At 52.1% G+C, this 23,407-nt stretch overlaps 1 protein-coding gene across 2 annotated transcripts; it reads right to left on the bottom strand.

Moving 5' to 3' along the window:
• Nucleotides 1-585: 585 nt before the first annotated feature.
• RBBP8NL (RBBP8 N-terminal like) lies at nucleotides 586-21,870 on the bottom strand. Of its 2 annotated transcripts, XM_005499592.3 has the most exons (15): nucleotides 21,722-21,870; nucleotides 16,994-17,154; nucleotides 14,271-14,413; nucleotides 12,946-12,988; nucleotides 12,392-12,487; nucleotides 11,913-12,025; nucleotides 10,748-10,820; nucleotides 9,306-9,472; nucleotides 8,722-8,804; nucleotides 7,129-7,292; nucleotides 5,392-6,214; nucleotides 4,812-4,920; nucleotides 2,798-2,859; nucleotides 2,383-2,509; nucleotides 586-1,789 (listed from the first exon to the last, which is right to left on the bottom strand). In XM_005499592.3, exons 3-15 carry the CDS (start codon nucleotides 14,335-14,337, stop codon nucleotides 1,671-1,673), a joined length of 2,046 nt encoding a protein of 681 aa, XP_005499649.2. In that variant the 5' UTR covers nucleotides 14,338-14,413; nucleotides 16,994-17,154; nucleotides 21,722-21,870; the 3' UTR covers nucleotides 586-1,670. The 2 variants fall into 2 exon arrangements, with proteins under 2 accessions (XP_005499649.2, XP_064888455.1); XM_065032383.1 differs by lacking the exons at nucleotides 16,994-17,154; nucleotides 21,722-21,870 and adding an exon at nucleotides 14,534-14,606.
• Nucleotides 21,871-23,407: the final 1,537 nt, after the last annotated feature.

Below are 23,407 nucleotides of genomic sequence, written 5' to 3'. Positions count from 1 at the left end.
TGAGCTGCCAGTCTGCCAGCAGGACTGGTCTGTTCACAGGACAACTTCTCTTTGGCTGGGTTGTGACTCTAAGGGTAACTTGAGTGGCTCTTTTGGAGACCATTGTGTAAAATAGTTCTTGTGCTGAACAGAAGTGCAGCAACAAAAGCGGTTTATCTCTGCAAAAAGCACAGATTGCTGGGTCTGGGCCACAGATGCCCCTCGAGATCATCAGCCAGACACCAGTGAAGTCACGTTCCTGCTCTCAGGGACAGCAGGATCAGCCCAGGGGATGAGCCCACCCAGTGTGCTCCTGCGAACACGGCACCTCCAGCAGAACTGAACCTGCACATCGAAAACCTCCTGGGCTCCTTGCAGGTCTCAGATTTCTTCCTTAGAGCAGAGGAGTTCCAGTCTGAGGCTGGCTGCATATCACCAAATCAATAGGTGCGTTTATCTGTCAAGAATGACTTGAACAAGAGACTGACAAGCATAATTATGAGAATTAATGACTTCAGCAATTACCTGCGATTCTGCAACATGGTGTGGAGGGGTAAGAGCAAGCCAGGGACTAGGTAGGAGCAGAGTTTCCAGGGCTGGATCAAATGCAGTGTATAAAGTTTTATTTTACTTCAGCCACTTGCTCAGTGGAGCCCTTTACACAGAGCTGACAAAACCTTTATTTGTTTTTACAGTTGTGGGATTGCCCTAACTATGAAATACGTGTCCCTGCCAGCCCCTCACACACGTCCTGCACAGAGATATGGGGCATCAGCTGAAAATGGCAAGAAAAAATATAAAAGAAAATAGAAGTCCCATAAACAAAGGTCAAACCTGTGGTGGTCTTGTGCAAGTGGAGGAAAAAAAAAAAATCTCCTTAAAAAAAACAGAAATTGAAGAGTTCATTATTTTTGGCATGATGTCTGCACAGTTTGCTTATCAAGGGATTGTCATAGGGAGGAGATTATTTTATAGTCGCATAAAAGTTCCCTCCCTCTCCCAGTTCTCCCAATCCCAGGCTGCCTCTCTGCAGTCTGAGGGGCTGGGGCTCCCACATGCGCCTCTTCCAGCAGGACACCTTGGGACCACCAAGCCCTCCCATCTCATGCTCTTCTCCCTGCCATCTCCAGGGCCATGTTCCACCTCCCTGCCCCTGTCCTTGCTCCTCGCTTAACTAGAAAAACATGAGTTTTCTCTCCAGGCCAAATAAGATCCACATGTGTATGAGCCCTGGGTAGGGATTTAATCAATGCAGGTTTGTGCGTGGGGCCCTGCTGTGTCCAGCTTGGTCACCACCCTTCGACCAGCCACCTGGATGATGTTCATGGAGGGTGGGGTCTGGATAGTCCATTCTCCTTGCATGAAATCCTAGGGAGAAACATGGTGCTGATGCAGGGTGAGTGCTGTAAAGGTGTCTCCTGTTCCTAGCACCAGTCTGAAGGTCACGGCGCTGCTCCATCAGCAGTGACCTGCCAGCTCCAGGTACCACCTACACCTTGCACAGCCCCTCCCAGGGCACCGACTGAGGATTTTCAGGGTGTTTTACTCCTTGATGAGTCCTTATGAAATCCCCAGCGCCTGGCCCGGCTCAGCAGGAGGAGCCACTCTCCCAGCCTGGGTGGGATGCTGAGGTCTCCAAGCCCTCTCCTTTGGTCGGCAGCGTCGGTGCCGCTGCTCATCCCGCCCCGCTGCTAGCTCTCCTCAGAGGTGTCGTTGTGGGAAGCAGAGCAATTCTCAAGTTCCTTTGTGACCCCCACTGAACACTGCTCCACTTTGACTTTCTTTCTTCCTCTCATTGACTTCTTAGCTCCTGCAAACAGCAAGGTGACCGCAGGAGTTAACCACTTATCTCAGTGAAATGAAAAATTCCACTGTATCACCTTGGGCAAGCATTTTTTTGCGGTGTGAAATGTTGTTCAGCCTGAAGAACAGAAGGCTGAGGGGAGACCTTCTTGCTCTCTACAACTACCTGAAAGGAGGTTGTTGCATGGAGGGTGTTGGTCTCTTCTCCCAAGTAACAAGCAATAGGACCAGAGGAAATGGCCTCAAGTTGTGCCAGGGAGGTTTAGATTAGATATCGTGAAAAATTTCTTCCTGGAAGGGGCTGTCGGGCATTGAAACAGACTGCCCAGGGCAGTGGTGGAGTCACCGTCCCTGAAGGGATTGAACAGACGTATAGATGAGGTTCTTAGGGATGTGGTTTAGTGACAGTGTTATGTTAATGGTTGGACTCGATAATATTGAGGGTCTTTTCCAACCAAAATGAGTCTATGCGCTCAGCAGAAGAGCACCCTCCTCTCTGTGACAAGGAAGGTGTCCAGTGCCCTCGGGCGTTTCTCACAGGAGCCCCTTGGGAAGCAGCAGAAGTTGTAGCCCTGAGCATAACGAACTCCTCTTCCCTACCTTTTGTCCAGGGATCCTGTCCTCTTTTTCTCTTCTTCTGCAGTGCATGAGCTTTGTCTTTCGTGCAAAAATATTTCCCATCAGCCTGGGCTTCTTGTAGGATGTCATCTTCATACGGGGCAGCCACCTACATCAACAAGAAGAGCAGTTCATCTACAAATTAACCCACTTTCCCTGGGAGCTGATGACCTGGTGGCATGACTGGGGACCTTTGTGACCATTGCTACAGAGTGGTGACAAATATTCAGAAACCTTTATCCTTCAGCAGCAAGTTGGGTAACGGTGAGGAAATGGGGTTTGGCACCTTGTGTAGGAAGGGCTGTCACCTCCCAGAGTGAGCTTGGGTCAGGACAACCTGTCTTACACCTCTTGGACCTGATGGCTCAAGCTAATGGGCTGGGGAGAGCAAACGCACCTCGCTGTCCGTCGTGTCTGGCTCATCAGATTCCTGCTTCCCAGACTCAGCATCATCATCATCTATGGAAACACAAAAAGAAGGGTTTTCTTTTGGCTGTCAGGGAACCCGACAAGCTCACAAGCAGATGCAGAGCTGGTGGTACAGCCTCTGGGAGCCATCAGGGCAGAAAACAGATTCAGCAATAAACTGCGTTGCAAAGCAAAGGCACTTTGAGCTACATGGCTTGAGATGAAAGTTTATGGGAGGTCCAACAGGGCTCTGTTGGGGAACCAGCTCCCAGTGAACAAGTATCTGTAGGACTTTACCACCCCAAGGTTGCAAGCGCTGCCCTGAAATCCATGGCTACATGCAGATTGGGAACCTGAGGTGTGTTTAAAACCCCCAGCTGTGCCATCTCATTTGAGACCCAGATGAGGAGGAGCGTGTCTGGGTAAAGAGGCCAAAATGGACAACCCTCAAATTTGCTGCCCATGCTGGTCGATGGCTCTTGACAGGGCACATGTGCCAATGAGCACAGGAAGGAAAGGTGGAGAAGCTGCTTCCCTGCACAGCAAAAGGATTTTTCTGCATGCAGGCCCTGGGGCTACACAACCCCAGACATGCACCTGCATGCACCAGACACGCACCCAACCTTTGCACAGAGCCGAGCTGCCCCGGTCAGTGGCCGAGCCTTGCTGGCGGTGGCATCACCCTGTCTGCACACACAGCAGCAACCCGTGCTGGCTGTGGAGGGCAGAAAGGGCTGTGGATGGAGCTGTGCCCTCCTCCAAGGGGCGGGAATATTCTAGGACCTCCACATTTCTTGCTCCTGACACCCACGTCTATGCAGGGTGGGACTGTCAGCAGAGCTGCCCCTGCCCAGCTGGGAGAGCAGATGCTGCTGATTTCAGGCACTCCCAGAGTCCCTGTATTCTGATCCCATCCTCACTTTATCCTTCCATGGGTTAAGGTTCACTAGAAAGTGCAGAAGTATTTGTGTATTGTTTCCTGGGCTTTCTGTCAAGCTTCAGGTGAGAACTGAAGAAAGTCCTGTATTCCCACACCCAGAATGTAATCAGCTGAAATTCTTCTGCTATGATGATATCTCCTTAGCATGTAAATCATGGAGGACTCTTTTTTTTTTCTTTCCTACCGTGCAAAATCCTGCTCTGGAGAGTGTTCCCAAACTGCTCCGACACGCCCAGACCAACTAATCCAGGTGAGCTCAACTTTCTGGCCAAGCTGGTAAGGCTGGTTCTGAGCAGCTCTCAGCAGACGTGCATCCTGCTCTGCTCCCTATGGCTGCTGCCTCTCACCCACCCGGCAAACCTGCTGCCCACATCCCACTGCAATCGGACAGGGAGAGAGCACCCTGTGTCCACAGATTGCAGACACTGCTGGTTTTGGGAAAGGAAAGGGCTTCTACATGGGATGGAGCAGGGAAAGGGAGGAGAGCAACCTCTCCAACCTGCTGCAGGTACCAGCATTCCTCCCTCCGTGCTCAACACTCTGTGCTGTGCCAGCACAGGGCATTCTTTGGAGCAAGGGGGCACAGACAGGGATGTTTTTTCAGGGTTTTGCCAATAGGTCAATGCTAAACCAATCTCTTTAGCTGCTGGAAAACTCCATGCCACCCAGAAGCTGGGTGCAGGGTGCTCTGTAGGGTGTGCAAGGGCACCCCATGGGTGGTTCCTGCTCTGTGCAGGGCAGAGATGTTGGGCTTTACTCCAGAACAGCCAGGGTTTTCTTCCTACAGGTACCTCGCCTAAATTTTGAGCATCCCTAGGTTTGAAAACTGAGCCCTCAAGGACAAAAGTGTCAAACTTAAGAGTTTCCTCAATGTCCCAAAAGAGCTGGGAGCACCTGCATCCCTGGAAGGGTGTCCCATGTGGGGTGACTATTGCTTCAGTCAGCAGGGATTGCGGGTGGTGCAGAGCTCAGCACAGAGAGCTCCCGGCTGTGAGGTATCTTCACCAAAATGCACCTTTTGCTCTTGCTGTCTCCAGCGTCACATTTGCTTGAAGCTTTTTACCTGGTTCTGCTTTCTGTGCGCTGACAGCCAGTCTCACCCCGGTCTCTGGAAGAGCCTCTGGTTTGCTTGGCGTGGACTTGTTTGTTGGATGTGCCCGTGAGAAAGCGAGCTGTAAGACAGAGGGAGGGCAGCAGTCCCATCAACACCAGATATTATCTCAGCTATCGAAACCCTGCCTTTGCCAGGCAGGACAAAAGGGCAGTTCCCAGCCCCTGCATCATGACTGTGACACCCATGGGGATGAGCATCGCAGAGGCGTTTCTATGCGCTCGTGACGTGTTACAGGGGAGCCCAGCGCCCTCCTGCACTGACTGGCAGGGACGGGTGCAGGTGCTGCTGCATACTGGTCCTTGGACCTGGATGGAAACCCATGGATGGGCACCAGAGGGGAAGGTGGGTAGGGAACAACAACCAGGGCTGGACAGCCATGGCTTTACATGTGCAATACAATCCTGTTGGCTTCACATGCAGCAAAGCCACCTTCCCACAGGGATATTCACAGTGGTCAAAACAGCACCAGCACCAGGGCTGGAATCCCCGGGAAGGGACCACAGTTGATATCAATAGGAACTGTACTCACCACAGCTGCTGCCTCCTCCTCCTCCTCTTCTTCCTCCTCCTTGACAGCATCAGGCAGTGCCCGGGTGGCATTGGGCCAGTGGCAGGGTAAACACAAGTTGTCCCTCTCTGCCCCGTGTCTCCCGCAGGGGCCACAGGCTACCGGCAAGGCAGGGCTCTCCCTGGGGCTCAGCCGTGGGCTACCAGCCCCCTGGGGCTCCCGCCGGTTGTGCCAGCCCATTTCCCTGCCACGGCTGGAGTCTGACAGATCCAGCGGTGCGTCTGCACTATCGTCTCTTGTTGCCTCCACCTTTCCTCGGAGCTTGATGCTGTCTCGGCTCAGCAAAAGATCCTTCTCTGCTTTCCCATCCATGGCATCCTCCAGGAAGGACCTTTCCTCCTTGCATGCCGGTGTGATGCTCAGCCATGGGGAGAGTGGCCGCTCCTCTTGGACGGGCTTTGGGTCTCCATCAGCCCGCTGGTCGGGCTGGCACTGCTGCATGAGGAAATGCTGGAGCCGTTCCCTATGCTTGAGGAGCTGCAGCTTCTCCTCCAGGTGCTGATCCCTCACGTACACCATGGTGGCAGGAAGCTTCAGCAAGGCTGCGTGATCTTCCCAGCCGTCATGCGACCTCGTCCTCCCATCGGCATCTTTGGACCTGAGCAAATGGCTGGAGAAGCTACTGCCATCCCGGTCAGCCGAGGTGCAGCTGCTCACCAGCCCCAGCTGGTGCAGGGAAAGGTGCTTGTGCAGGAGACAGAGCTGCTCTCTTCGTGCAGTCATTTTTAGGTTTTCATATGATGGAGAAACCTTGGGGGAGCCTGGCTTGCTTGCTGTTAAATAACTAAAAGAAGGAGGAAAAAATAATCAGGTTAATTAGAGCATTTTCATGTGATTTCTCAACTCCAGCAGGTGACATATGTGGTTTCTCCTGCCCTTTCTGTGCCCTGTGGCAGCCCTTGGCCTGTGCATCACTCTTGCCTTTGGGTGCTGTGCTGGGGAGAAGGGTCCTGGTGGCCGTGGGGGTCAGGCAGCCACAGCAGGTCTCCACATCACCATCCAGCAGTGCTCTCCTATCCCTGGGTCACAGCAGCTCCAGGCAGGGGGTTGAGCGAGTGGGGGATGCGGTGGTGGCCGCAGAGGAACAGCCCACCCTTCCCTAATCTCACTCAGTGGGAGATTTGTACGGCCATGGTAAGAAGGTTGATATGGTGTAAGAACCTGTCCTGCAAACCCAGCTCCTGCTGTCACTGGTTATTTGGCAGCTTCCATGTGTGTGAGCTTTCCCCAGGAGCTCTCAGCAGATCTGCTCCCAGCTCTGAGAAACTGGCTGGCTCTACAGGTGAACTCACTAGCTTTGTTCATCCCTCTGCACTCCTTGGGCAGGATAAGCCCGGGGAGATGCTGAGCCCTGCAGAAAAGCCCATTAGAATAGATAAGGAGGAGCTGGGATTGCTGCCTCCTGGGGGGGGCAAGTCCTTCTCCTCCCCGAGGTGGGGGCACCCCATTCGCTTTATGGGTCTGTCTGACAAAACCGGAGCAACAAGAGGCTGATTTCATCAGACTGGATTCCAGTCATTTTTTGCTGGTGTAAACTGGGAGATACCCCCTGCCCCCACAAGGCTGTGGGAGAAGTCTGGAGAAGAAGTTGGGCAGATATGGAACATACTGACCACCGCATTGCCATCTGCCTGGTGGGACATCTGCAACGGGCCATGGGTCAACCCCACACCACCAACCCCGGGGCAGGGAACTCACCTCTCGAGGCTGGGGCTGTGCTCGCGCTCCGGCGGGAGAGGAGGCTTCCTCACGGGAGGGGACACTGCTGCCCCTGAAGGACTTTTCTCCAGGAGGCAGGGTCTGGAGCCAGGTCTCACCAGGGCGATGGTTCCATGCAGCTGGTTGGCGATCCTCTGGGATGCCTGGAGCACGGGGAAGAAAGGCCATGTGAACTGTTCTGCTGCGCACCCTGGGCTGGAGGGAGCCTCGCCGAGCAGAGACACAGCTCTTCTCTAGTGTGAAGTGCTCTGACACAATTCTGGCCAACAGCTCAACTGTATTTGTATTGGTTTTCCCAGGAAATTTCCCCCTTCATGTTTTCTAGCAGGATTTGCAGTAGTCTTTATTTTCTGATTGCACAGATGTGTAGTTCAGGATGTCTTGTGCCTCTTCTCAAGTCAAGCCATGATTCAGTGGCTTAACCAAGATAAGATCCTGAAAATTCCCCGACCCCTAGTCAGGCCACTAGACTTTATTTATGCGATCTTCTGGGCACGCACTGGTTTGATGGGTCTATTTCCAGTGGAGTACCCAGCTGTGAGGCCAGGACATTATCATCTCCATCTGCTGTCATCAAAGGCTCACCACATGTTCTGACTTGATTTTTTTCTGCCCACCTGGAGATGTCACCAGCCCTTCCTGCAATCCCTATTAATTATCCTCACAGCCTGCCTGCAGCCTTACCAAAACCCCTTTTCACCTGCTCTTTCAAGTTTTCTCTGGAGTTCAGGTAAGTGAATCCTGTGCCAAAACAGAAGCGTCTTTGTGGGTGTGTGTGTGGGCTCGAGTTCCCACGATGGGGAACAGGGCTCCAGGTCCTGAAGTCTCATTTCCCACTGCCCAATATCACTCAGCATCCCTGAGCTGACACATAGTCTTTCTGATTTAAAGGCAGAGCAGGCTTGCATCAATGCACTAAACAGCAACCACTGAATTCCAGGCCCTCTGAAAATACCAATATTCATTATGCTGCAGATGAAGACACATCTGCAATGGTCTTGGGCAGGGCTGCTGTGGTGTATTTGTTCTCAGTAGCCACAGCTCCCACGGTTTACATGTTCTCCAGGCTTTTTCCATTCATAGTGCTCCAGCTTCTTGTCTGCTCAGATAATGGAGAGCTGACTCTGTAACTCAGAATAAGCTACACTACGAGGTGGCTCAGCCCAATCTCCCTGGGTCCTTCACTCCTCAGAGCTTTCTCCAGCGAGATACCCGAGAGAGGAACCAGCGTGGTGGGCAGAGGATATAAGGATGCTAGATGTGTTGTCATGGAGGATAAACAAGGGAGCAAACAGAGATGTATATGCTCACAGTGGGGACAGGAGCCTTTGCTAAACTCCAAATACTTTGCTTGCAGTGAGTGGCAATTTCTACGGAGAGGATGCATCTGGCATTTAGTAGATGCCCTCCTTGGTTCTGGCAATGGCAAACCGCCCAAGTCTGGCTAATTGTTTTACCCTCTAAGTGCCTCCTACTCATTCTCTATCCTAGTCCACCTGCCTTGATCCAGATCAGATGACCACAGTGTTGGGGAGAAGGCCTGAGGACACCAGGCTGCCTCCAGCAACTCACCATTTCTGCGAGGCTGACTTCTTGGAGGACAGTGCTTGGGGAAGTCCTGCTGCTTGGAGAGCTTCTCTGTCCTGCAGGCTTTTCTGCAAAAGAAGACACAACCAGCCACCGTGACGGTTCGCAGAGCTGTTGCGGGCTGCCCTGCGGCGTGTTAGAGTCTCACAGCCTCCTGAGGATGCTGCTGGCTGGCACCAACCACCTCCTGTTGAGGATTTCCAGCCAAAATTTCTGTCTGGCTCGAGCCAGCACCTGAAATAACGTTCCCTCCATTGCATGTGTGGGCAGCAGCAAGGCAACAACATGGTCTCTACATGAAATGGGTGGCAGGTCCACACCTGCAGAGCACTCATCTTACAGTGAGGGCACCCAAGCACCCTTTTGCTCTAACACAGAGCAATGTGTTTGTCCCTTGACATACAGTTTCCCCCCTAACAGCTATTCTGGCCATGGCAATGTCCATCTGAGCTGCCAACAGCTTGGTCTTTGCTCTCCAGACTCTTTCCCAGAGCAGCTTTGCCCTGTGGCTCATGTCACTCTTCCCATCCCCAGGTCCCTTGAGGGTGATGGGAGGCAGCAGCACCCACCTTCTCCCAGCTCAGGGCTCGGCACATCATGATGGGCTTCTTCTGCTCCCCTGTGAGCTGCTTTCTCTGTGCCAGCATTTCTGCTTGTGGGGGACAGTAATGCCAAGGGGGAGTTGGAGGTGGAGCTGCTTTCTCTGGAGGTGACTCCTGGGTGTTTTGTCCCATCCCTATTGAAAGGAGAAGAACATGAGTGAAAGAGAAGGGGCAGGAGTAGGAAATCACTGCTTTGAGAGCCACCATACTGGGAGTTCTGAGTTACAGAGCCCAATATATAAATATACACATTTATATATATAGGTATGTGGATATACTGTATCCTCAGACTCACCTCCTTGCATAGCAGCTTATTGCTGGCTCAGCTGCAGTCTGGAGCATGGGGCAGAGCCAGCGCGACAGCTCAGGCTCTCATTTCCCCACCTGGCTGTGGGTAACGTCACAGGAAGCCACCACGTTGGGCAAGCCAAAACCCAGCTGCAGCTATTGCAAAAGCTCTGTGAGAACCTGTACATCCCTGAGTGAGCTTTCAGCCGGTGTAGGGGTGGATTCAGCACGGGGAAATGGGGACAGTCACCCTGTACCTTACTGAGCTAGTGGGGCTGATGCTTTTGGTCACTATGAGGGAGTCACTGAGTCTCAGAGCCCCACGCTTAGGGCATGGACAAAGTCCTGGCTAGACCCTGATGCTGAGACATGGGTGTTTGGCTAGAAACCTTCCTATCCAGCAGACCAAAGAAGAGCAGAGCAGAAACTCTCAGTGCTCAGCAAACCCAGCCCGATCTAGAGCTCCAGAACTCCTTGGGCATTGGGGAGCACCAGGGAGCGAAAGCAGGAGTTTCTTTTTTAAGTGGATGATGCTCTGTGCTCCAAAGAAAACACATTTCTAAACTAATCTCTTGGTGCTAATTCCTCTGGACTTTAAACCCTTGAGGAATGAGCTGATTTGTATATATTGGCCAGCCTGGCATGTTCCTTGGCTTTCAGCACAACACGCTGCTGAGATATGAACCTGTTGGTACAGATCTCTCCTCCCTCCTAACCCTGGCTCAGTCCCCGCTCTCTCCTTCCCCAAAAACGCAACCTGCTCCCTGCAGACCCTCCCTGGTTGCTGCAGGAGGGAGCTGGTGCCATGGAAAAGACATAGAAGCCCCTGGTCATGTCCATGGCCAAGGTGAGCAGCCCCCCCACGGAGGGATGTTGAATACCCTTGTTCCCCAAAAACTGAATTATTGCCTGCAGGTGAACAGAGAATAAGCAAAGGTCAACAAGGACTTAGAGACCATTACAGGTGTTTTGGTGTCTAGCATCTACAGGAATCTGTGGGAATTAGATGCTAAAATATCCCTGATAATGACACAGTCTGGACACAGCTCTGCTCAGCTGCAGGGATGCTTCTGTCCTTACCAACACTCCTCATAATGAATAAAACCCAGGTGAGTGCTTACTCAAGACTACGGAGCCTCTTCAGTTCTTCCTTGAGAGTTTTGTTCTCTTCCCTCAGGCGGTTTGTCTCGTTAGCTGCAGAGACACAAGTTGTGTTGTGGATTCAGGCACTGCAAGGAAAGAGCTGATGCCCCTCACATCTCACTGGGGTGGGCGGAGGAGGAGGGAATGGCACTGGGCTTTGGAGGGATACTGACCTTCCTTCCTTCTCTGAAAACACACTGGGCACTAAGGGATAAAAAGGAGCAACTTTCCAACTCGGGTTTGCTCAGGACTAGGGGTCTGATTGGTGAGGAGAGTGTGACCCAGATGGGGAGGTGGCTGTGGCACGGTGGGGCGGGCACAGCTGGCATCCTTTCAGTGGGTACCATGGCAGCATCCCATGAGAGGGTGCTGTGTTCAGGGGAGAGCTGGGGGCCTCAGGAGTGATGGGATGAAGAGCAGAGGGAGCTGTGAGTATCCAGCAGCCGGGCTGCAGCGAGCGAGAGCAGACACGCTCCCAGGCAGGGTGGGCGGCTGCTACAGAGTGCTCCTGCTCCAAAGCAGCACTTGGGGAGTGATGGCATAATAGGGGAGATAAACCACAGGCTGCTGGCACTTTTCCATCCCTCCTAAATGCCTTATCTCCTTTACCCCCATGAGCCTCCCTGGGCCAACCAGATCCCCAGGGAAACACACCCTGAGCCAGAGTGGTGCTGGGAGCTCTGCCAAAGGCTTGGGAGAGGATCCATCGCACGTGCTGCCTGATTTCCATTTAACCATCCTGAGCTGCTGCTGGGACTTCCCTGTCTTTGCCAGTGTTGCTTCTGCGATGCCGAATGCATCTTTTATCCAAGCAGCTGACATGACCTGGTTGGCCCAGGGCTGCTCTCAGCATGAGCATCTCTTATTTTTCTGGAGGTGCAGAGGGCTGTGACCCCCCCAGCTCTGCCACTTCGTGCGAGCAGTTACCTCTTCTCGGAGAGGACATGGGCTGCCATCCGCAGTCCTGGCCAGCTCTGATTTTTCAAGGCCCACACACTCAAACTGGCTCCCTCCCTTCTCCCCATCCCCAAGCCCCTCTTGGTTGCCCAGTCACTGGCTTATGTGCAAATGTTTGGGAGAGGCATTAACTGAGGAAAGTCCCAGCCAGCCAAAGCCGAGCTTACAACAGGCAGTGGTGCTTACTGAGGATGAAGATGTGCTGCAGGCTCTGGAAATGCGAGGTCTCATACTCATTTTGCTTCTTTTTTGCCAGCTCCTGGGTGACCATGCATCTGTCGCAGAGACCCGCTCGCAGCCTGGAGGAAAACCCACGGCGGCAGCTTGTTACAACACGGTTCCCATCAGGGAAATAAGCTCCTGCCCTCCGCACAGAGAAGTGTGAACACCCAGCCCTTCACTCAGAATTGCTGAGAGGGGTTATCATCCATGCAGCCCAGCCCTGGCCCTTCCAAGCCCCCCAGATCCAGCCCCACCATCATCAGCTTAGGAAAACTCCTCTGCATGTGCCCAGCCTTCTCCAGCTTTCTCAGTAGCTGAGTATGAGCAAAAAAGAGGTTCAGGTGCTACATCCCCTTCCTGGGAAGACAGCAAACCTTAAACTCTCCCCCAGGAGGGTGCATTCACTGCCACCAAACAGCACTCTGCTGAAGAAGAAATCTTACCTGTTTTCTAACACCTTCACATTTTCTTTAAGGACCTTCTGTTGTTCCCTTAATTGGTGATTTTTAGCAAACAGCTCTTCAATTCTCTGAGCATCGCTAATTGAAGAAACAGAACAAAGAAAAGAGGGTTGTTAAGCTTCTCCCTCAAATCTGTGCCTTTATCTGCAGTGCCCTCTCTGAGGCCCCTGTGCTGCTCACACCCATGTGGCTGAAATGCTTTTGCTTGTGTGACAGGAGGGAAAACAAATGTACTAGAATCCAGATGCTGCCCTGTGACACCCACCCTTGGAGTTAGCACCTTGCTTTGTCCCAGTTTATTGCTTCCCAAGAGATCATGCACCCCTCAGAACGAGCATCACTTGGTGGGAAGGGAAGGTAAACTGGAGGTGGGCAGCGATCAAGGGAAGCCCTGCCTGCGCTGCGGACTTGAAGGGCAAAAGTCACCAGTCTGAATTGGCAGAGCCAGAAAGGCAAATGATACTCTCTAAACCGGGGGAGCAGAAAATGAAGTGGTGTAACCTCTGTCCACCCCCATCCCACTCGGCGTTGCTCACCGGCACTTCTCTGTCGTCAGCTCCATCAGCTTGCTCTGCAGACCTGCGATCACGAACAAAGAGGTGGGGATTTATTGCCAGTTCCCCAGCACTTCAGAGATAAAATACACCCATGGAATATCAGGAAGGTACCTGGCTTTGCTGAAACCTCATCAGTTTACAAACCATATTTCTCAGAAGGAATAACACATTGCCTGTGTTAAGTAACACCACAGTATAGTATAGCTGGAAAAATTGTACAAAACGTGAGCACATTTTGTATTTTCACTATTTAATGAGTCTGCATTTCCCTCCTTCCTCCAAAAAGTTTGTTTCAGTTTTGTTTCTACTTATTTCTCGTTACAACATGCATTTCCCAGGTGGGCAGTGTTTTATAACTCTCAGTGCTGCGAAGCGTCTTGGAGAATATTTACAGCTCAACAAGAACGGCTTTCATTGATGGATCTGCAGACGTTACATCTTGTCAAATCCATTTTATGCAAAGTAGATGTAAACATGTGGTTTAAATTGCTCAACAGTTTCTTCTAACTCTCACATGGCTGGAAATTACACAAGAGAAGAATGAAATCATAAGCCAGAATCCTCCAAAAGTGCAGTTGTTTTGTTCGTAATTTTGATATTGGGAATTATTCTAATAGAAAAATAATTGGATTTGGCATTTGTTTGCTTAACCTGATGGTTCTTGTTTTAATAATACATGACCTGAGGAATAATTTATTCTTTAGAGGCATAAACTATCCAACCTGTCTCTAAGGTTTTCTTCAGCAGAATCTCACACTCCTACTGCTTCTGTTTTATAGATTATTACATCTTTCCACTCTCCCTTTCATCCTTCAGTATCCAAATACACTCCAATCCATGTGGCGCAGAAAAGATGCCCAGTGGGTGTGCGTGTCACTTCTGCAAAGCTCCCAATTCCCCTTTATCACAGACCAGAGCAGCAGGAAAGGAGCCCAATCCCCTGTGATTAACCCTTGAAGCAACTGGGATTCCTGCAGGTGGGATATCTCCAGAGATATCAGATGCAGGAATGCCTCCCCTCCCCCTTCTGCTCCTCCTCCTCATCTAAAAAATTACTGATTTTATCAGTAAACCTCATTGTCCACCAGGATAAGACAGATAAACTGTAGCAAGGTGCCACTGGATGGTGTGGTGCCCTGAGGGCTGTGACCCTGCATCCTCATCCATCCCTCTCAGCCCTCATTCCCAAAACTCCCCCATCCACACCCCGCTCCTGCCTTCAGGTGATTTGAAACCAAACAGATCGAGGTGGCCTTACAAAGGAACGGACCTCGTTTTTAATGAGACTTCTTGTATCTTCTTACCTTGGACCTCTTTCTCATGGATTTCTTTGAGTTTATTCAGGAACTCTGCAAAACTCTCTGTGGTCATGTTCAAGGCTGTGCCACACGTCGGGCTGCTTCGAGTGCGAGGATGTCCTTTCGTTTCAAATTACTCAAGTTTCAGTCTAAAATAGAAACAAAAAGTCCAATAAAAGGAAAGTATCTTGTGTATGTGATGTTTTGCAAAGTCCTAGAAAGGGGAATCATTTGCTAAACCACATGCATGCATAAAGCAGCAGGCTCACCCAAGGATGCGTTTTCAGACCTGTCCACCCTGCCTCAGCCCCAGCCTGGGGGCACCAGAAAAGTGGAAGAACACCAAAAGCCCAGCTGAAAAAGAATAATAATAAAAGAATCAGGCTTTCCCTCTACTTTTTGAGCTGTTTAAATCACATTTATCTGGGATGAGAAGGGGGCATCTTCTTGAGGAAGAGACTGCAGGGCTTGTGTAGGTACCACAGTGCTGGGGATGGATTATGAGAAAACCTGCAGCATCTTGGTGCTTGAATCGTTATGGTGTTATTAACGCTCCATCATGCTGAATGCCATCACTTAGTGCTGGTAATAGTGTTCAACAATCCCTGAGAACAGATAAAGTGCTCTGCTTTCTAAAAAAAAAAACCTCAAAAACCTTGCTTTTTCCTTTTTCAGTTGAAAACACCCCCAAACAACAAGAAGACATGGAGAGAAACCCATGGTACCCCCAGCTGTGTATGATGGGAAAGGTAAACAAACAGTCTGGTAGTAAAGTGGTTGTTTTGTAAGAATGTTGCCCTACTTTTAAGAATTTTTGCCCTAATTTTAAGAATTTTGCCCTCCCCTAAAAGTCATACAGGGTTACCGAGTTGCAGCCAGCAATCCTGATAAAGCACCCAGGCCCTCAGCCTTCAGCCCTGCAGAGGTGATCGGGGGGGGGGGAAACCCCCCCTCTGACGTTGGAAGGTGAAAGGCTGGGCTGGGACCCGGGTTTGGCAGCCCCCCGGCAGCACGGGGCGGTTTCTGCTGGGCTCCAGCACGCTCCAGCGCGGCTCCCTGCCGACAGCCCGCCCGTGCCTTTATCTGCATGCAGAGGTGTGCCAGATCGCCTGCATATGCAAGATGTGGGCACGCAGAGCTGGAAGAAGAAACTTGCCCCTAAAGCGCCTGATTTTCAAAAGAAATGAGGCACGCGCCGGCGAGCAGAAGCAGGGAGCTCGGCTTGTGTGCTTTTGCCATGGTTGGATCAGCGAAATAACTTCATTGCCTTTTGAGCAAACAAGCAGAGATTTAACTGTGGAAACAATTAAAAAGAAAATGTTCATTACTCCCACTTCCCTGGGCATAACCCACCCTTTCCCAGGGCTGGGTGATCTCTGCCAGCAAGGAAAAGCCACGCGAGGCATGGCACAGCTTGGCATGGCTCGTGCAGCTTGGGATCAGATCATCTGCCGTGAAATGCGATTGGGAATCAACATCTGCTCCAAGAGCCATAGCTGAGTAATGAGCCAGGTGAAATAATACCCAGCTCTACTCCAAAAGAGAAAAAAAATCAGACCCCTGATGTTAACGGGAAGCACTTCCTGGGATTGTTGAGTCCTAAATCCAACTCTACCTGGGCAAAGCACCTCCCTGGTGCTGAAGAGGGGTGTGAGACCCACAGCTGCCATCACAGGGCTGGAACCACCAGGGCCGGCTGGGAAGGATTTGAAGTGCTCAGCCACCGATTCCCATTGCTTTGCCCAGCGCTGCAATCTGGGAAGGGACTGCAATGGGCAGCAGAGCCCGTGGCAGTTGCGTGGGCTCCACATGATGCTCATGGTGCTGGATCAGCCCTTGCCCACCCCAGCACTGCCCAGGGCTGGAGTCTGAACAGCAGCCAGCATTTCGGGCCAGGGGCCTCCAGCTGGGACATCCTGGGGAGGCGATATCCCGAGAAGGTAACATCCCATCTGGGGCTTGTACCAGCCTGTGGTTGAGCCCAGCAGAGCCAGATTTGGGTCTGCGGTGTGGGCAGGAGCTTTGTCCTCAACACATGGCTGCGATGTCAGCAGGGCTGATTTTTTTTTCCTCAGATTGCCCAGGTCAGCTGAGATCTGTGACCTGCTGGGGATCTGATCAGTGGGGAAAAGCTATTGCCTTTTTTGGTGCTTTTTGAGATGCCAGCATCTATCCCTGCCTGCAGACAGGACACCCACTCTGCAGCAAACCTGGTGAGGACATTGGGTCTCTGGTCCACACATACACACACAGTTACAGAGATGTTGCATGAGCATCACCCTCCATGTATCTCTACCCAGGATTCAGAGTTTTGCTGCAGCACATCAAATCTGCAGACAGCCCAGGATGTTTGAGGCTTCGGCTTTGCTCCTTTCCTGCCCCATGTGGACTGACCAAGGCATGAAGCAGTGGCCGCCTGCTCAAGAGGATTTACTGAGGGAGATTTACTGATGAAGACCAGACCACAGAGTTCCTCAGTGTGGAGATCACTCCCTGAGACAGAGATTTCATTTACAGCCCTGAGCCCTTTCCAGAGCCATCACTGTAATATACACCCAGAGAACTGCATGCAGCCCCTTGGTGCGCTGACCAGGCATATTTCAGAGTGACAGGTGCCCTCCGCAAACAGAGCCCCAGTGCTGGGGACTGGAGGCAAGCTCCTCATCCAGCCCCTAAATCTGGTGGCTTTGGAAAGCCCAAGCCCACGGGATGGCCACAGCTTTGCTCACCTGCTCTCTGCATCGCCTGATGTTCAGCTCAGAGTGGGACACAGGGTCCAGGTGTGGGGGTCCCTGACAGGTCGACTCTCACACATGGGGCTGGACCGTCCCCCGGCATCTTCTGGGTACCGCTGGCATCGTTCTTCTGGGTGGGATGCTCCTGACCACGGCTGTGGAAAGGAAAAATGGGAGGAAGGTTATTTCCTCACCTGTGCCAGGAGCTTGGGAGAGAGCGGACTCAGACAGCTGGATCCCACAGCACAGCTGTCCCCAGTTCCCTGGTCCCTGAGGGGTTCCTAGCCTCTTGTCACCATCCCCAGCACTGCTGGCCACACTCTCAGTGAGCTGTGGTGCATCCCTACCCTCAGCACTGTTTCCTTTCAGAAGAATAAAGCAGCTCATTAGATAAATCAGCTTACACCACTTAAAAAAAAAAAAAAAAAAAAAAAAAAAAAGGCAGGACTCTGAAGTTCTGACTCTGTCAGATCAGTGAAGCTTAATGGATTTACAACCAGATATTTTCCCATCAGCAGTGCTGGGGTTGTTCAGCTTCAGGCTGGATTTATGTAATATACCTTTCACTGGGTGATTGCTGGGCAGGGCTGCTTTTGCCAGCCAAACTTTCTTTTCTTGGCTACCCTACTATGCTCCTGGTCTAATTTTAGAATTATAAATTGAGTTTATACCCAGAAAAGCTGCCTGATCACTCATGGAAAATCTGCAGTGCCAGAAGTATTTTGCAGGCCAAAGTCAGGCTGATGTGCTTTGCTGATGTACCATGCACTTGTCACATTGAAGAGGGGCTTTTTTGCGTGTATTGGGAATTTTTTTCTTTTTACTGGGCATTTATTTATTTGTATGACTTAATGTGGCACAGGTTGCTCTAAAATGGAGCCCAGCGCTTGCTCTCCACCATGCTGGTTTTGTGCGCGGGTGCTGGATAGGGGCTGGCAGATTGCAAAATTATCCCCCGACCAGTGAGACAGGAGGAGCAGCTTTGGCTCACTGGGAAGGAGGAGAAGGTGCTTTCCTCCACCTCGTGCAACCCGAAAATCCTCCCTGATGCCAGGCAGCCGCTCTGTGCTTCTCCGCCATCCCAGGGGCCAGTTTGCAATGCAGACACCCAGCCCCAGGGTCCCCTCTGACTGAGGATGGGGATTCTACCAGTCTCAATGGTCCTTTGGGGTTGCTGGGGACCAGCACTGGTCACAGCCCCCCCAGACAAGCTCAACAGGCCCAGCAGCCCCCAGGACTTGCTGCACCTGCTCACATGTGCACAGACACGTCCCATTGTAGGGAGAAGAGAACAAGAGCGAATCCTCCAAGATGAAGCTCCAGCCTCAGGTCCCAACCTGCACACACCTCTTTTCTCCAACCCTAAAAAGCATGTTGCACAGTCCTGGCTATCACAAAACCAGCAGCTCAGTTTTTCCTCTGCCACCCCAGCCCCTTTGGGAGCAGCTGCTGCTTCTCTAACCGCAGTGACAATTACCAAAGCAACAGGGACTTGCTTCCATTACCTTATTTCTGCTTGGGAGCCCCCAGCTAGTGGGTGTCCCCTGAGCACAGGGACATCCCTCCTCCCAGAACAGAGTTTTTGCTGCTCGGGTGTTGCAGGATCACTAAAAGCAGGAGGTGTTGGTCCTCTGCAATGCCTAAATATAGCCAAGAACCAGAATTTGGCTTTTCTGTAGCAGGGTGAGCAGTTACAGGGTCTGTTCTTGCACCATCCCCAGCTGGGAGGGAGGCTTTGTCCTCCTGGTCCCCAGTTTCTCTGACAGACAATTCCATGCTGCTTTGCTGAGGTTTAGCCATAAAGATTTAACCTGCTCAGGAGGGACACCCATTTGGACCTGCTGTCCATGCCAGGATGCTCCCCAGAGCACGGTGGGCTTTGCCAGATCCACAAGCAGGTCTGTGTGCCTGTACAAGGATTTGGAGGATGATTAAAAGTAGCAACTTATCTGCCTGCACATCTCAGGGTAACCACAGCTTCTATAAACATTATTTAATTAACACCTCAAAATGCTCTGGGAAGTGGGTAATGAAGCATTATCACATTTTTCAGGTGTTTTAATTGGGAAGCAGTGAGGCGCAGGGAATAGCTCAGGGCCCTATTGGGTGCACAGTCACCACCTCCCAGCCCAGCCAACACGCTGCTCTGCATCCCCCATCCCCAGAGCCCTTGGCTGGGGAAAGTGGGTGGTAAATACCTTGGGAAGCTCTGATAGATGCAGTATCACCCCACACTCTGCTTGTGATCCCGTTACGCTCTGCATGGTGCCTGGAGAGCAACCCAGTCTCGCTGTCTCCTCCTCCACAGCAGAAGACAGCAGCATGCCTTGGAGCTCACGCTGCTCCTGATGGATGGACAATCCATCATTCCTGATCCTGCGTGGGCCAAGCAGGTCTTGTGTGGGGTAAAGGGCATGAAAATCCATTGTAACCACACTCACAGACTGGTACCTCTGCTCCTGCTGTGTGCTGTCCTCCCAAGTCATTCAGATGGCCATGCCAAATAAAAGAACAAATCTCTCCCCCTTGGATACAGTGCAGGTAATGAATCCCTTAACTAAATCAGCTTTTGTCTTAATCAGTATTTAAAAAAGGGGTTACATGCTGGGAAGATTCAGTCTTGCACAACCATCCTGGGCACTTTGTCTCCCCTGGCTGAACCAGGTCAGCTGGATGGGGGTGGGATGGCCTGCAGCACTTCTCCTCCTGGGAGCCTGCAGGACCTCAGGCTGCTGGATCCAGCCCCATCCCCATGGCCAGGGCAGTTAAAGCCTCTGGTGGTGCAGGTTCTAAAGCTGAGCTGGGACCTCCTGCCATCAGGGGTTTCCCAAGGGGGAACGTCCCAGCTTTCAGGAAGCTAGGAGACCACTTCAGGCTTTTCTCCGCTGATGTTTCCCTGTACATCCAATGCAGTTCTTCTAAGGCAGGAATGGAGCACATCTGCAGATGCTGCTTCTCTTTTCAAGGCTCCTTTAAGGCAACTGGAGAAATGACAGGGTTTCAAGCATCATGCAGCTGGGCAGGAGAGGTGGATGCTTTCTCTTCCCAGCCTCAGCATCTGCTCCTGGTGAGGTCTGGAAGCCAGGTTGCCATCACTGAGGTGGTACAGAAATGTGCTGATGGTGTTGGGGCAGCTGGAACAAATGACCTGCCTCCAAAAGCCCATGAGGAGCTTTGACAAAAGATACCAAGGACTCATTCCACCAAATCTCTGTCCTTTGGGAATTCCTGCACCTCTCATCAGAACAGGTGGGAGGTCCCACTTACCTCCCCACTTCTGGGGAGGGAAAGTACCGAACACCTCTAATTTAGAAGCAAATCCCACGCAGTGTGGCTTCGCCTTCCTTGCAGCCATACATCAGTCCAGCAGCTGCAGGCACCGCTGCCAAGCAGAGCTAGTCCATTCCCGAGCACAGCCCCTAACACAGCACATACTTGCGGGCTAGCTGGGACATGTGCACCTTCTCACCGCTCCCGAGCAATTGAGGGCAAAGCTCAGTGCAAGATGCTGTATTTGAGAAATATCTGCTTCTTCAATACCTGGTCATCTCCCCTGTAAGAGCTTTCAGGGCATTCCCCATCACAGGGCTGTCCCAGCAGAGGGGACAAGGAACAGGTGATGGGGACAGTCGAACCCACCGCAACATGATCCCTGTGCAGCGAGGCAACATGCATGGACACAGCCCTGCCGACCCAGCAATCCCCTCATTGTTTCCTTCAGTCTGGATTTAAAGTAGGGAAGAGGGACAACAGCCCCTGGTAGCATCACACCCACTGGGAGCCCCAGCAAGCTCCAGTATTGCTGAATATTTGCGCTGCCCATAGGAACATATCTGCCCACCCCATGAGGACACAGGCAGGCTGTCCCATGGGGAATGTGATGGGGATGGAGGGCTGAATGTGGTGGGACAGGGGGCCACTTTGCCCGGCTACCAGCAGTCGCTGCAACCTGGCTCCCAGCTGCCACAGAGTGAAGAAGGGAGAAAATTCCTTCTTAGACCTGGCAGTAGAGCTGGGATCAACTGCTGCCAGCCCCTGCCAACTCCCTGCACCCCGACGTGGCCACCAACCAGGCTCTGCCCGCACCCAAGGAGTTTGCTCAGAGAAAGCTTTGCTGTTTGCTGCCTCTGGTCTCTGCTCCCTGGATGCAAATGTGACTGGACTCCCGGGTACTGACATAAACCCTGACACCCACAAACTGCTCTGACCCTTGTGCAGCTATTTCACTTCGCCCGAGCTAGACGCCGTTTCTTTGCATTTCAGATTCCAGTGATATCTCATTACCTTTCATGCTCAAGTGGAAAATGCCAGAGGAGAAGTTTTTGTTAGAAGAGAGGACAGAAGAGCCCGGTGTCCCATCTGGGCAGTGGCTGTGCAGCCTGGGCTGGCTCAGCTCTGCTCCCTGCCAACCCCACACACTCGCAGAAGCAGAACCGCCGCTTTGCAACAACCCACCGACTCCCCGGCTGCTAGAAAAATCTGAGTTTCCTCCTCAGACTCTGAAAAGCGACAGAAAAGCAAGTAAACCCATGACACAGCAGCCTCTGCCCATCAGATGGGAGCCGGACCATGCTCCGGCTGCCAGCACCAAGTGACAGCTCTCCCCGGCACTCTGCTGTGCAGATTTTGGGCAATTCTCCACACGTGGCTCACGCCAGCTCCCTTCCCAGCTGCCCGGGTTGCCATAGGACAGATAAAAATCAGTGCAGGCACAATACTCACGTTGGAGGGCTGCCTCTCTGTCTCTGCTTCGACTCCTGTGGCTCGGTTAAGTTGTGATCAAGACACTGTCATCTGGGACACGGGAGACAGGAGTGAGCAGTGTAGGTGAACTTGCACAGACAATAAGCCATAATTTTTCTTTGCAGTCTGACCGGCTCTACTGGTTCACGTTTCTTTGCCCCAGCAGCAGAAAGGAGGCTCAGCTTAACTAAAGCTGCCCAACAGGTTCTGCTATAATACAAAAAAAGCAGCAAGACCGGTATGGCCTGAACCCAGATAGAGATTTGATTGTTTTCCCGTAATTACAGTTCAACCTGTGCTGTTGGTTGAAGTCAATCACATTAGCAAACAGACCCATTTAAATAATTCATCCACCATTAAGATGGGAAAATTTTCATTTTATATAACTCAGCTCTTTCTGAGAGGAAGAGAAAAAAAGAAAGATCAGAGGTGACAGCAGCAATGTTCTAATCTAGGATAGTCCAGGGCACACAGCAGCCCCCAGCCCAAACTGCTTTGAGAGGGGAAGGAACATGCCCAAATTGACACAAATGGCTACTTGCAAGTGCAGGATGAAAGCCCACAGTCCTCAGCTGTCTCTGGGGGGCACTTTGCAGCAGATGGGGATGCTTTGCGGACCAGTGGGGAAAGGCTGGGGTGACTTGGGTACCGATCCTGGCTGGCAGCCCCAGCTCAGCCCGAGTTGCCTCCTGGCTCCAGCTGCTGACACAAGCAGCTTCCACCCCAAACCATGGGCTGGTGGAGCCGAAGGCAACGTGGACGCAGCCTGAGCCTTTGAAGTGCAGCTCTTTCAGCACCCCCTGGGAAAACGCTGGCACGGATTCACTGCCCAGGCTGGGCAAGGACAGCCTTCCTCCACATCGCTGCAGACAGGGGCTGTGAAAGCAAGAGATGCATTTCCTCACCATCAGCACAGCACCAATAAAAACTCGTTCTCTGAGACCCAGACAGCACATCCTGCTCAGCCAAGAGCTGCCTGGTGAGCACAGGGTCCTGCTGTGCTGGTGTAGCCACCTCTGAGCACGGCTTCACGCTCAGGAGGGACGTGTCTGTGTTGCTTAACAGGACATGTAAGCTGGGGAGGGTGGTTTCCCCATGATATTTACAGGGCTGGCGGATAGGGAGAGCTCCTATGGAAGGGGATATGGAGCATCAAGGTTCAGCTTCAAGTCATCCTGTGCAAGGAAGGCAGCTCTGCTGTGCTGCGCTTCCCCAGAGCTCAGTCCCCAGCCAACCAGCTCAGATCCTTAGCTGGTGCAAAACCACATCCATGCCCCGGCAGCAATATCAACACACTGATTTACACCCCAGCTGCTGAGCTGGCTCCTTAAGTAAGCCCAACACAGTGCTGAGCATCCTTGGCAGCATTTCCCTGCGGCGATCGCATCGCCTATCTGTGGCTCTGCTGCCAAATGGTGGCTTTACGCTTCCTTCCCTGTGCACAGACAGGTTGGGCAGGCGGGGAGCAGCCGGGGCTCCCAGGAACGCGGCTGGGCGCCCACGCTATGGAAATGGGCGGCAGGTAAACAAGCAGCCACTTGGTGAGCCATGGTCCTTGGCAGACCTGTAGGGACTGTTCAGTGGTTACTCTGCGTGCATGAAATTCCTGTCTCATTCCTCTGCAAGAGGGACATAGCACAGGGCTAAGGGGGTTATTTCCACCTG

Source organism: Columba livia, chromosome 16 (genome assembly GCF_036013475.1).
Source record: "Columba livia isolate bColLiv1 breed racing homer chromosome 16, bColLiv1.pat.W.v2, whole genome shotgun sequence".
Lineage (NCBI taxonomy): Eukaryota > Metazoa > Chordata > Aves > Columbiformes > Columbidae > Columba > Columba livia.
This window is presented reverse-complemented; position numbering and strand designations above follow the sequence as displayed.

What these genes read in the sequence shown, in the direction of transcription:
- RBBP8NL (XM_005499592.3), bottom strand. Translation starts at nt 14,337, where the DNA reads ATGACCACAGAGAGTTTTGCAGAGTTCCTGAATAAACTCAAAGAAATC. An exon ending in CCATGAGAAAGAGGTCCAAG is followed by an intron (nt 12,989 to 14,270) that starts GTAAGAAGATAC and finishes TCGTGATCGCAG; the next exon opens with GTCTGCAGAGCAAGCTGATG. An exon ending in AAGAGGCTCCGTAGTCTTGA is followed by an intron (nt 9,473 to 10,747) that starts GTAAGCACTCAC and finishes TCCTTTCAATAG; the next exon opens with GGATGGGACAAAACACCCAG.